Source organism: Colius striatus, chromosome 6 (genome assembly GCF_028858725.1).
Source record: "Colius striatus isolate bColStr4 chromosome 6, bColStr4.1.hap1, whole genome shotgun sequence".
Taxonomy (NCBI): domain Eukaryota; kingdom Metazoa; phylum Chordata; class Aves; order Coliiformes; family Coliidae; genus Colius; species Colius striatus.
In genome coordinates this window covers 33,265,494-33,279,630 of record NC_084764.1, presented here as the reverse complement: position 1 = coordinate 33,279,630, position 14,137 = coordinate 33,265,494, and the positions used below count along the sequence as shown (strand labels likewise).

General features: G+C 43.2%; 1 protein-coding gene across 1 annotated transcript in view; it reads left to right on the top strand.

Annotated features, from left to right (window-relative positions):
* Window positions 1-14,137, top strand: part of MDGA2 (MAM domain containing glycosylphosphatidylinositol anchor 2) — a 397,712-nt gene that overhangs the window by 216,772 nt on the left and 166,803 nt on the right. The window contains exon 6 of the mRNA XM_061998833.1: window positions 234-366. Within this exon, the coding sequence (XP_061854817.1) occupies window positions 234-366 (133 nt within the window). The remainder of the gene's footprint in view (window positions 1-233; window positions 367-14,137) is intronic.

Genomic DNA, 14,137 nt, shown 5'->3' with positions numbered 1-14,137 from the left:
GTGTCCTTTGAAAAAGTCCCTCTTCAGCTTTCTTGCAGGCCCTTTTAGGTACTGAAAGACTCCTAAAAGGTAAGTAAATAAACTATGATTTTTGGACTACTTCATCATCTGCTGCTAAGTAGCCATCTCTGCATCTTCCTCTTGCCTCCTTATAGACAATCTCAGTGTTTCCTGCATCCCAGCTTGCTTCCCAGTCTCAATTGCTTCCTAAACACTCTCTCTTGCATGCACAGGGAGAAACAAAGATCCTGAAGCTGAAGAACCTCCGACCTCAGGACTATGCCAATTACAGCTGCATCGCCTCGGTGAGGAATGTCTGCAGCATCCCTGACAAGATGGTGTCCTTCCGACTCTCTAATAAAACAGGTGGGCCCCCAGCAGCAACCCTCCCTAGCCGTTTGATGTCCTCATGGTCTTTTGTGTTTCAGTGTGATTCTCTTGCTTGGAACATATGTGACCGTATGCAGGTGCACAGGAGTAGCAATGATGTGAGAGCAAGTTGTAGAAGCTTTTTTCAGGTGTTTTCTTTTTTCTCACCAAAGTTGAGATCTGAAAAAGAGTCTTGGTTCATCCCTCTCAATTTGTCGCTCTTTACATTTTATGTCAGAATTTATTTTTTCCCCCAGTGTCAGGAAGGTTCATTTTTATGGCTAGACTTCAAAAGAAGATACTGAAGCAAGGTAAGAGGAAGGGACATCTCAGTCAAGGCTGGACATGGAGTAAAAACAAATACTCAAATATTTCTCTTAACGCTTTGTGGAAAGCCAATCATTTTTGGTCACCAAAATGTTTTATAAATAAATCAACTGGTTTATATAATCATGGAATCATAGAGTCATTTCAGTTGGAAAATAGTGTTAAGATCTAGTCCAAGCCCTCTCCTCACACTGCCAAGCCCACCACTAACCCATGGGCCTCAGCACCTCAGCTCCATGGCTTTGCATTAGCTCCAGTGATGGGGACTCACCCACCTCCCTGGGCGGCCTGGCACAGGGGCTGACAACCCTCTCAGGGAACAAGTTCCTATCACTAGCTACTTGGGAGAAGAGACTGACCCCCACCTCACCACAGCCTCCTGTCAAAGAGTTGCAGAGAGTGCTCATGTCTCCCCTCAGCCTCATCTTCTCCAGGCTGAACACCCCCATTCCCTCAGCTGCTCCCCATCACACTTGTGCTCCAGCCCCTTCCCCAGCTCCACTGCCTGGCTCTGGACACGCTGCAGCCCCTCAGTGTCCCTCTGGCAGTGAGGGGCCCAACACTGAACAGCACTCGAGCTGCAGCCTCACCAGGGCGCAGCACAGGGGGACAATCCCTACCCTGGTCCTGCTGCCACACTAGTGCTGATCCAAGCCAGGATGCCCTTGGCCACCTGGGCACACTGCTGGCTCGTGTTCAGCTGTTGAAAGCCCTCCCAGAAAATCTTATATTCTTCCATTGATTCAAACGATTGATTTTATATGACTGATGTGAGGTATTCTTGCTTTGATTTAAACATTGATTTCTTACATTGATTTAAACAAAAATGTTTTCTTCCAGATTTAATGTGTTCAAATCAAGCTATTCAATCAGTTCTGTTGAAGTGCTTTGCAAGAGGATAACTAGACATTTAGCTGTAGTCTCTGACCAAGCTGTCTCCGTGTTGTGACATTTCTTGTGCATTTGCTCTTTTCTTTGGACTTGTCCCTTACAGTGCAGTTGGTTGTATATCTCCCTCTCTTTGTGGCTTTACCACTGCTATGTATCTCAAGAGCTTCATGCCAGTGGTTGATCTCAGGAAGTGCAATTGAGAATGCTGCTCTCCAGGAGGATGGAAATGACAGATTTTAACTCTCCTAAAGGCCCCGTGTCCAGAATCTGCAGAGGATATGTCTGGAATAGTTTATAAACCTGATGCCAAAGAACAAAGTTCTCACCTTAGATTTCTAAATAATTAGACATTTCAGCGAAGTGGTTTTTGTTTTTTTTTCTGGAGAACAGTTCTTCAGCAAATGTAACATTTGTAGACTTCAGGTTAAATTATGTTGGATTTTGCCTTAATAGCATGTGCCTCAGGGCACTGAAAACAGGTTGCAAATGGAACAAAGTAGGTGAGGCATTAACATGCAGAGTGTGTCTAAGATGAACTATGAATTTTATTTGCACTTGCATGTTTCACATTATTTCTGTCTTCATGGCTTTATTCTAAGGAGTTACCTTCAGCTTTTTCTGAATTTCTGATTCAATAGCAGGGACTTCAGAACTCTGGTGTATACATGGCTGTACTCAACCCATTGCAAAGCAAATTCACATTACAGCTTTGCAGCTGCCACTGAGAGGAAGGAAGCTACAGTCAGCTTTGAAGGTATCTGGCAAAATGATTTGGAAGGCTTTAATTTACTCTCTCTAATTTTGTCAGGAAGAAAAATATTATAATGTGAGGTTTGTCCCTTGTTAGTTTTTCTGATTTCATACCAGGAGAGGCATGAAAGCCTGTCTGCCGTGGAGAGGTGTAGCTGATAGGTAAGAGCAGCTTTCCTCTCAACACCAGCAGTAACTCATCCACCTTCATCCATGAGAGCAGAGTATGAGAGCTGTTACTGTTCCCATTTGTCAGAGCAATAATTTTGCTGTTGTAGCTGCACCAGTCTCTGCCCATGTTGGATTTCAGCTGCAACAGAAGCTTGGTTTTGTTGCAGTAATGGGGGAACATCAAATAGCATAACTGTTCCAAATTGGAGATGGGCAATCATGATCTAATTTTGCAAAAAGAGTGAATTATTTCTACCTCACAAATACAGTGTTTATTTTTGGGAGAACAGGAATTGCTCCTCTGGAGTAATTTCTGAAGTAAACAAGCCTGAAAAATTGCAAGAGTTCGCACTTTGTCATGAAGAACCTAGTTGCCACCATTGTCAAGGGCAAGATTAAATACGTATAGTAATTACTACAAGAGCTCCTTAAAGACAATGACTGATGAGTTGATTACCGAGACAAAACTTTTCTCAATTGGGATGACTTCATCTGATATAGAAGCCTTTTGGTAGAATTTCACCTGATGTAACTTCATAGGAGTTATATAAACTGTAAATCCAGAGTAATCCAGGATAAATCCAAAATAATGAAAATCAGAGCCTGAACTCGATGCTCTGTTTTGGTGTAGAGCAGTCCTATCCTGTCCATCTGTTTTTAACTTGAAGTGAGAGGTGTGTGTAGTAAGAGATGTCTATTAATGGAAACAGAAACAACCAAAGTGTCTGTAAGGCGGCAAATGTGCATGCCATTTATTGTAATGTGGCTACAGGCTGAAAATTATGTGATTTTACTGCAAAATTGCTGCCAGTTTGGCCATTCTGCATTTATTAGGTCAGTATGTGTAATTGGTGTGAGAAGTTTTTGTTGAACTTGGCTGTTGATGATGAGAGAGATACCTGAGGAGAATGGCTAAAGCTTACAGCAGCTGTGGGTTTCCGTGTTCTTCCAGCAGTGATTTGGCTCACTGGATTCAGGCTTTTATTGCAGGACATGGGGACAGTTGTGTGGTTTGTCAGGCTCCCTTTGATTGACTTGTGAGCAAAGTCAGGAAGGCTTCTCCCAGCCACGGATGTGCACTCCAGCTTGGATTGCTCAGGGACATCAACTGTTCCAGCAGCCAGATGGGGTTTGCAGGGCTTTGTGGACCATCTGTGTGCAGTGGCTTGGCACTCCTCACCTCAGCTGATTGATATAGTGGTCACCTTGGCTCCCTGCTGGCCCTGATTAAGTGCCACTGCACACTGGTGCACAGCAGGACTTCTGCACCCAGTGACAAGCCTTTGTCACATGTGATGGTCCTTGGCAGATTGTGCATGAGGAAATGTGCTCCGCAGATGTGAAAAAACACAACAATGTCACTATTACTGTATGCCTGGAAATCCTGGCTACTCTTCCAGTATCCTGCCTGCTTTCTGCTTTCAGGGCCACCAAGATTTTCACAGATGACAGCCAAATCACCCGTTGAACCTTCTGCTTGATAATCTTCCCGTGTTGTTAGAGCATATTGTGAGAGGCACACAAACACGGGATTTTTCTTCTTTCTCTGAAACACTCTCAAGTCTCCTTGCCTTCCTTCTCTAAGAGTTCTGCCATTAATACCACAGGGTCTTTTATGAATCTATATTCCTGTGCACACACCTGGGTTGAGAGGCTAATTTGAGGAACACCAGGCATGTCTTCGGGTGAGTGGTTCAGGTTTCTGTTCAGTGCCACCTGCCAGCTTGTCCCTCTGACTTTTTTGTTTTCTGTGCTCACCCTGTCTTGCTGGTTATTTGATTGCATGTTGGGGCATCACCAGAGTAACAATCAATTACTGCCATAGAACCAATCCAAAGGACATTTTCTGCATACTTCTCTTTAAATAATTACAGGCAATTAAGCTGATGCTATCAAATGAACATGTATTCATCAGTATATTTTGGACATGATACAGGTTTAAAGTGTTACACGTAGGTATAACTAGATGCACTCACCCCCTTCACTCAACAGCAGCATGCTAATCACATCTGTGTGAGTCTGAAGCCTCAGATACGATCCTACATCTGTGGGTACTGCAGAAATGCATTGGCATCATTTTTCAGCCACATGAATTTCTTTGTTCCAGTGCAGACTAGTTTAAAACACAAAAACCAAAGTGGATATTGTAATGAAAAGAGTGGAGATCATCTCAGAAGCATGTGACTGTGCATATGTTGAAGCCCAAGATGACAATTAGCAGTAATATTGTGCAGCAGCAGGTAGAGGCACTTGTTGAGCACAGACCCACTTTGTATCTAAAGACAGCTATTACTCTGCAAATTTATTATCTAAATAGATGAGAGATTTGAAGGGAAGCAGAAACACTGTGAAGTGATTTACCTGCTGGCAGATTGCTGGTGAGTGGCAGGAACAGAAATAGAAGTCAAGATGTGAGGAAGAACAGCAAAGGGACTAATTTTTGCAACTCTCAATTGTTTTTAGTAGACTAAGTCCCTTTAGAATCAGCACATAGAAGTTAATTCGGGTAAGTTAATGCAAACAGGAGTCATAAAAATAAATGCAGCTGCTTTGCAACAAAGCCAAGGGGTTATTCTGACAAGGAGGAGGAACTGACCATTTTCTCAGTATATATGCTTGAATCCATGCTGTTGGAAGAGGAGCAGCTGCGAGGGTGGGTGTCATGCTAAGTCATAACCTCCATACTTTCTGTTTGTGTTCCCCCTTATTGTCTCCTCACTATGTCCATGCTGTACTCAAGAAGAAATCCAACTGATCTAATTCTGGTTCCTACTGTACTTGTTGGGCTTTTCTTGGGGTTGCTACTGTCCAATCTCTTCCCAAAGGTCTTGGGAGATTCTTGTATGATACTCACATGTGTATTTTCCCCATTTCTGTTTTTCACCCTCTTAGAGCACTTCGTGTATTTGTATCCCTGAAATTAATGAATTTTCTCTTCCAAACAGTCCTCACAGTTTGCATGTGCAAACACAACAGGCAGAGCTGGCAGCAAAGGCTTTTGGGCTGAGGGGAGCACAGTGCTACAGGTTGTGTCTTCTCATATGAATGATGCCCCAATGCTTTTCCAATCTCCTGTTCCCACTTACAAAGTGTTTTGGAAGCACCACCTTTATTCTTCTGTTATACCTTCTCATACTCTTCGCTTTGTCTTTAGTAAGACTTTTGATGCAATCTCTCACAGTTTCCTTACAGTCAGACTCGTGAGATATGAATGATTAGGGAAAAACTGGCTAGGCCTTTGGGCTTGAAGGGTGGCATAATGTCCAGCTGGTTGTCATCTGCTCATGTCATCCCTCAGGGATCAAAACCAGGAACAGTACTGTGCAACATAATTATCTATGACCAAAGCAATGGGACCCAGCGCACTTTTGGCAAGGTCTCAGAAACCAAATTGGAAGTACTGGTCAGTACAGAGGCCTTAACAGGCTGGAGAAAAGAGCAGACAGGAACCTCAAGAAATTAACTGGGGGAAATGCCATGTCCTGCACCTGGAAATTAACAACCAACCCATGTACCAGCTGTTGAACAAAGACTCACTTTTAATCTAAAGATACATGTTGGAGCCAACTAGTTGGAAAGCAGCTTTGTAGAGATGAAACTGGGTTGTCCTGAAGACAAATTGAAGATGAGCCAGCCAGCAATATGTCCATGCCAAAAAGGCCAACAGCAAGCTGGACTCTACTAGCAGTACCGCAGACAGCCAGTCCAGGACAGTGACCCTTCCCCTCTGCTCAGTGCTTGTGAGACTGTATCAGATGACTTCATCCAGTCTGGGGTTCCCCAGAGCAAGCAAGGCATGGATGGGCTGGAGCGAGAGCAGTGGAGGCTGCAAAGATGGTCCAGAGCTAGAGCAGGTGACACATGGAAGGAGGCTGAAGGAGCTGGATTTGCTCACCCTGGGCAAGGTGCTCAAACTTTATCTGGATGAGGCCTAAGCACCCTGATCTAATCATCATTGCTTAAAGCAGGGCTTATACCAGAGGTCTCTAGAGATCCCTTCTGATGGATATCATTCAACAGTTCTGTGATTAGAACAAGCGCATTAAAAAGCAAAATAGTGTTGTAGAAATTGGTGTTTGAACTCATTACTGTCTTCTCTCCCCAAAATATTGCTATCTATGCAAGAACTGATGGAAATCCTGAAAACCTGTTGCCCTGCCTTAGCCTAGATGCTATGCTGGTCAGAAGGAACTTCTTTGTGAAGACATTTAGCAAGAACAAATGCAGTCTTTAGAAATGCAGGGGTTCTGTTATCCCAAGCATAATTCTTCTCCGTGCCAAGCATGAATTACTGACAGATGATATTAAAATCCATCACCAGTTTGCACGTGACACGCTATTCAATCTTTTGAGCTGGGAAAGGTAACTTTAGATACAGCTAACTCTGAATGGCACATCTGAATGCCCACATCTAATGAAAGGAATGGAGTCTTTTAGGAGTATTTCAGAGTGTCAGAGAAAAGGCATGTTATTAACCCATAAACCCACTGAATTTCTGGATCTCCTATAATATTCCTTCTAATGTGATTGAGTAAAAGCAAACTTTTGATCTACAGAGTGGTTTTGGTGGCACAGATTAATTTTGAACTGTGTTTTAATTTGTGTATCAGCAGCCAGTTCAGGCTGCTGAGTGCAGGTGATCATTAATACATAATATGGAGGCTGATTTTTGGCAGCTTCCAACATAGGAATAATTCACAACAGTAACTTTTATGAAGAAAGATGAGTATTTCAATACATGATTTTTCAGCTCCGTGATATATTTTATTGAAATCACAGCTGAAGCTGGCATTTTGTCTGGGGCATGTGGTGGGAAACAAATTGAAAAAGGCTTAATTCACTTTTAGTCTCTCCATTAAGCAGTAATCTGTCATGATAAAGTTACTTTGTTTCCCTTCATTCAGACAAATACAGTGTTAAGAGAATTATCTCATTTTGAAACAAATATTTCTCTTGGCATCCCCTGGCATCCTTAGAGTTTGTGACAGTGAGATGTGTTCCTGCACTAAAGAGGCTCCAAATCCTCAGATAAGAAATACAGCAAGCTAAATACTCAAGGCTGAATACTGAAGGTGGATGGTTTTAATGCTTTTGGAAGAAAGAATAATAGAAAATGAAGCTGGACCCAAGCAGGTTGTCCAGACCCACTCCTCAGGGCAGAATGCACTAGATCTAAGCCCTGTCCTTCCAGTGTCCATTTTACCTGTTTGCCAGCAAGTATTCTGGCGTATCACTCTGGTCCTGTCTACCATGGCATGGAGAGTTATCCTCTTCTCCTTTGCAGCAACGTTTCATATACTTGAAGATAGGCATATTGTACCATCTTTACTGTTGGGTAATGACCCCAGCTCCTTAATTTTTGCCTGTGAGTGACATCATCTCCACCTCATTCTGTTCCTGTTGATCTCCTCCCTCAACCTCCTCAGTGAAGTTTAATGCTTGAAGGCACCCACAGCACCCAACCTCACAAGCCTGGGGTTCAATGAAGGCCTTGATACATAAATTTCCCAACAAAGTTCTTGTGTGATAACTCCCTTTTACCAAGCACATACTGCTAATGTTTGCTTTGTGTCCAGTTTGCCATCCACTGTAACCCTGGGGGTCTTTTCCCTGCAGCTCCTTGTTAGCCAGTCTTTCCTAATCCTCTAATTGTGTGGGTGGTTGTGGCTGTTGCAAGAGATTTGTCTCGCCTAACTGGCAGCCTGAAAGCTTTGGTGTCTGTAGCACACTGGTTGATCAGATAGCACTGTACTCAGTGGAGGGAGGGAGAGAGATGGCTCTGAGGAGCAATTAATGCCATCTATTTTTGGAGAGCAGGAATTGTGCTTTAGGGGCACTTATATCTCATCGAGATACATGACCTCAGATTGTATGTGATTTGAGGTGTTTGAAATTAGCCGAGATGAATTTAAGCCTATGTGTACAACAGTACAACATCTAAATGTAGTGATGAAGGGGACAGTTTCATGATTGGGTTAAGCTGATTTAACACTGTTCTGCTGCTATAGGGAGGATCCTGCCTTCCCTTCATACCCTCTTGATAAAATGTCCACAGAATGAATAGCTCATACAGCGTGGGAGCTGTGAGCTATTGTAGTTGTCTCCAGAGCGTAACCGCTGAGGAAGTGCTCTGAATAGCAAATGTATCCGCCTCCCTTCCTCCCTGTTGGAGCTATCAATGCCACATCTGTGCGTGAACAGCAGCACGAGCAAAGTGCGAGTCATCAAAGTGCTGCTGCTGCTGCTGGGTGAAAAGCAGCCAGGCAAATCGGGAATAAAGAGATGAGTCACCAGAGCTGCATCCCCCTTGGTTAAAAACCAGGGGATTGCAGAAAAAAAGTTGGAGGAGGGAAACAAAGGCTGTTGAGAATAGAGGGGGAGCACAGGGAGGGAGCTACTATTACCTGGGCTGGCACTCCAGGCCAGCTTGGTCACCTATCTGTGAGCAGTTAAAGACTGAGCCCAGCTGACAATGGACCTTGTTAAATGCAATCTCATTCTTTGCTTTATTTCTTTCCTGTAACTCCTTTCTCTGCTTCTCCTGCAACCTCATCATTTTCCATTCCTGACAGTATACCCAGACAAAATAATCTCGTGCTTTACTCAACTTTTAAGCCTCTTCATTTTGGTGGCAGACTCAGGAGAAACTGAAAAATATAAGGTGTTTTTTTCCTATCTCTGACCAGATAGTGAGTTCAAATTGAACAGTGACTGCTGATACCTAGGAAGCACTTGCACCAAAGCCTGAGGTTAAGGCACACAGGCTAATGGGCGGCTCTGTGCTGAGAAGGAAAACCCCTTTTGCTCTAGAACAGATCTGGATGCTTTTGCCAAGATGAGAATTTACTCCATGTGTCACTCCAAAGCACTTGCAATACTGAAAGCTGGTCTGGGAATGTGTTACTTCAGCAATTCCATGTATTAAGTAAAAAAAAAAAACAACCAACCATCACGTACGTACATGGAAGAACTGGGATTTCAAAACTTTGCCTTTATTTCCTCTGCCCTTGGAAGTGCTGGAATTGAGGAAAAGCGCAAGTAAAACAAAAACTCAGTAGGTATGGTGAACATACCTGTTTTATGTGTCTAAACACAAAGCTTTTTAGAACTGGAAATTGTTACAGGTGGAGTATTTTGCTGCTCTTCTGCATATGGATTGCATACAGCACCTGAGACACCACAGAAGTCAGAAGCTCTACATGACTGGTCACAACTTGACAGTGACTTTATAAAACCAGGTTTTTACAGTCAGGGTGATGGAGCACTAGCACAAGTTACCTGGAGAGATTGTGGAGTCTCCATCCTTAGAACAGATAAAAGACACCTGTACATGGTGCTGGGCAACCTGCGGTAGGAGACTTTGCTTGAGCAGGGAGTTGGACCAGGTTTCTTCCAGAGGTGCCTCCAACCTCAGCCATCCTGTGATTCATGACCAATTCTGTTCCTAAGCTCGCAAAGTGCTCGTGTTCAAATGTCTGTACATAATTTTTCTCCCTTGTTTTTGTTGGAGAACTTATTGCCAAGTGTAGTGGATTTATGTGGCAAGATTTTTGTAGGAGGGGGCTACAGCGGTGGCTTTTGTGAGAAGCTGCCAGAAGCTTCCCCTGTATGCGACAGGGCCGGTACCAGCCAGCTCTGAGATGGATCCGCCACTGGCTAAGGCCAAGCCCATTAGTGATGGAGGGGACATCTCTGGGATTGACAGATTGGAGAAGGGGAAGAAGCTGTTGGTCAGGAACAAAAACTGCAGTAAAAGAGAGGAGTTAGAAAGTGAGAACATTGACTGCAGACACTCAGGTCGGTGAAGAAGGAGGGGGAGACGGTGCTGCAGACACCAGAGCAGAGATTCCGCTACAGCCTGTGGTGAAGACTCTTTCATTACCCTACTCCATCCACATATTAGTTTGGTAATAAGCTAAACTAGTTCTCCCCAAACCTAGTCTGTTTTGGCCATGACAGTTGTTTTTTTGAGGTGAGTGGGAGGACAAAATGTGTTGGTTTGGGTTTTTTAAGGACTGTTGGTGAAAAGAAAGGACCTAGCATATTGAAGCATGCTGTGACAATGTGGTCAACAGGAAGTTTATTTTTACCTCATCTGGGAATTTTGATCTATTATTTTTTTGGAACTTACTGAGTTAAGTAAGTACAGAAGTGATGCTCCCAGCCAAGCAAGGTCTTCAGATGTTCTCTCTTTTTGCTCTAATTTGAAAGGGACTATTCGTAATATATATAGTTAGGAGTATACACATTGTAATCCTGTGAGAAATCGTGGCCATAAATTAAATGGGTGCATATGCACACACATATATGAAAGTATAATTCAGTTATGTACTGTTACTTCAGTTCTGCATATGAAATAATTCCCAATACCAGTTGCAATAATGTACTTTGGTTTCTGTTCATCACAGATGAGTGAGTTGTCAAGGACATGACTTTCTGCTTCTGCTTTGATATTGCTATTAAAGTATTAGTTTTCTTTTGCATTTCCAGTAATCCCTAAAGCCAATTGTGACATTTTCTCTATTCCATATACCCAGTCTAAATACATGTATCTGTCTCACTGTAACTCTAACACACATTGGCATCAGATTTTTTTCTGTACACTACATCAATGACAGGTGTCTTTTTCCTCCCAATGTAGTACCTGTCTCAGATACCCATCCCAGACAGCAGTAGAGACTCTGCTTCTTTCACATTCAGTGAACATCTGTATGGGATCATTGATTAAAAGATTCTTCCGGTCTCCCTGTCAGTGATTCCGTGGCAGCTCCATTTAAACTGGGAGCACTTTGTTGTAGAGCCAGGCTGGTATGTCCAATGTTCTGGGTAAACTTGGTACTGTTAACGATGTATCTTAGAGCGGTAATGATGACTTAATGACTACTGGCTCTGTGCTGGATGTGAGCAACTTTTGCCTCAGTCATTAATCAAAAGCAGTGTGTGTTACAGGCTGTTTTATTACTCTGTGAGGATTGGTATATGTTGTAGTCACATTTTATAATTAATCTCCATCCGTATGTCATCAGTGCCTAACTTGTCTTGTGTGCACGTGTTAACATTAGATTAAAAAAATGATACAGTTCTGATCTAAATTCTTTGCCATGACTTGACTAGCAGGGCTGTGTATTGTGACTCAGTGTAATTCCAATAGCACTTTGTCATATGCATGGTTGAGTTCACAACCAGGCTCTACAGCCCCATGAAATACATTGGATACCGAAGCAATACTTGCACACGAAAGCCTCTGAATTGAAGCTCCTTTAAAAAGGATGCAGCTGCAATATGAATGGGGGCCTGAACAGCTTCCCTCATCATGAGTAGTGCCTTGTTCTTCGTGGGGAGGAGCTCTCAGTGGCACTGCGGCTGCCGTTGTCCCCTGGCAAACCAGACACGACTTTGAAATGTGGGACTGGTGCTCAGAGCCCCAAAGTTCCAAAGGGGCAGAAAAGACACAGACTTCTTTTGAACACTGAGCCCTTCTCATTACGATGTCCAAATACGAGATGCTTGTTCCACATGCTCACCCATGGAAATATTTACTAAATCTTGCTATTGTTTGATAAAAGATTTTATTATTCCTATCCGTGTTGAAAGAAAGTTTGCCCTGGGAGGTTATCTGCTGTGTCTCTGCTGGTGCTGGGGAGGAGATTCTCGCTGGGAGGTGCTTTGCTTGCCAAACCTGGGTGGCCCAGCATTCCTCTGGTCAGTCCTGATGGCTGATAATTATCCAAGAGATACCTCAGACAGGGAAACTTTAGAAATGGCTTTCCAAATGGATAATACACTCTGTTTAATATTAACTGCTTAGTATCTAACTGCTTTTGGCAGGGATATTATTGTGGCATTAGGAATTCTGTAAACGCAAGGTTTCATACATGAGCACCTCTCACGTCTCTATCAGTTTTGGTCTTGTGCAGTTGCATTGCCTTTGGTACTTCGCTTTCCAACTTGGTACAGAATGTTATGTAAATTATATAAATCCATCACTCTTCAACTCTACATGAAATCAAGGATATCAGTTCTGTATCTACATGTCCGTGTCAGCATGTCTCCATGACCACAACCATGACCATGCAGGGTATTATGGTATGTACAAATGGAGCCCTGAGGCTAAAGATTGGAAAATTTCAGACTAGTTAGTTTAGAAAAATTCAGAGTGTGTAGTTTAAAGAGGACACAAATAAGAAGATAGATAACAGAAATAAATGATATAATGTGAGATTAAACCAAATCCAGAAGAATACAGCAGTAGAAAATATATCTCTGAAGTGAATCTTTCTATGGAATTTTGTGGGATCTCTGTAAAATTTAAGCAGAAACTGAGGAGCACATGCCAGGAGGCAGCTGTTGGCAGAGGAAAATTCTGGGCTGGTGCAGCTGTGCATCTTTTCTTTTGATTGCACATCTACCTGCTGAGTTCTGGGGGCTTTGAAGCACTTTGATTTTAAAGTGCCTTTCATGTAGGAAGAGCTCTGTGTAAATGTGGTGACCAGCAAAGTACTTTGCTTGATGAAACTAAATCTTGTAAAACTTAAATAATAAAATCAAAATTAGAGGCATAAATTGCTGTCTTATTATCACTGCAATATGTATCTTTTCAAATGATCTTGGTTGAGACTCTGTGAAAGCTTGTTTGTAAGCATGTGAGCACCTTCATAGGCCTCAAAAAGTTTAGGTTATCTTTCAAAAACTGAACAGGCAGAATGTCAGTACTGGCTCAGTCAGTCCAGCCTTGTTTTGGAAAAGCAGGCTAGACTGTAGGAGTAGAAGGAAGCTTGGCTCACGCTTGTATGTCTGCTCCAACAGTTGGTGTAGATGCCATTGGGTGAAACCACTTGTATCTTAGAGGCTGAAGCCTGACTCACCAAAGCAATACACATAGTAAAGGCAAAAACACAGAATCCCAGAGAATAGTGGGGGTTGGAAGTGCCCTCCAGAGCTCATGCAGTCCAACCCCCTGCTAAAGTAGGTTCTCCTCAATCAGGAGGCATAGGAACGTGTCCAGGTGGGTTTGGAAACCTTCCAAGAAGGAGCCTCTACACCCTCTGTGGGCAGCCTGGGCCAGGGCTCCCTCACCTCAACACCAAACAAGTTTCTCCTCCTGTTCCAGTGGAACTTCCTGTGTTTCAGCTTGTGCCCGTTACCCCTTGTCCTGTCACTGGACACTACAGCAAAAAGATTGGCCACATCCTCTTGACACCTTCCCTTTGGGTATTGATCAGGTCTTCCCTTAGCCTTCTCTTTTCCAGGCTGAACAGCCCCAGGTCCCACAGCCTTTCCATGTCAGAGAGATGTTCCAGTCCCCTAATCATCTCAGTAGCCCTGCACTGGCCTCTCTCCAGCAGTTGCCTGTCTCATTTGAACTGAGAAGCCCATGACTGAAAGCAAAACAAAAATCCAGGGCATTTCAGACTTGTATGAAGAATACGCAGCTTTTACAACAGCATCCTCTGAATAAGAGTCAAATATTTTGAAGAAGTCTTTATCTCCTATTCCCTCTGACTCAATTCCATGATTTCCTGCAATCTAAACAAATATCACCACTTGAGCTGCTGGGACTGCATCATGGGTCTCCTAATTGGGGTTTAATCATGTTTCAATTGCTACGCTAAATTATAGGTGCTCTACA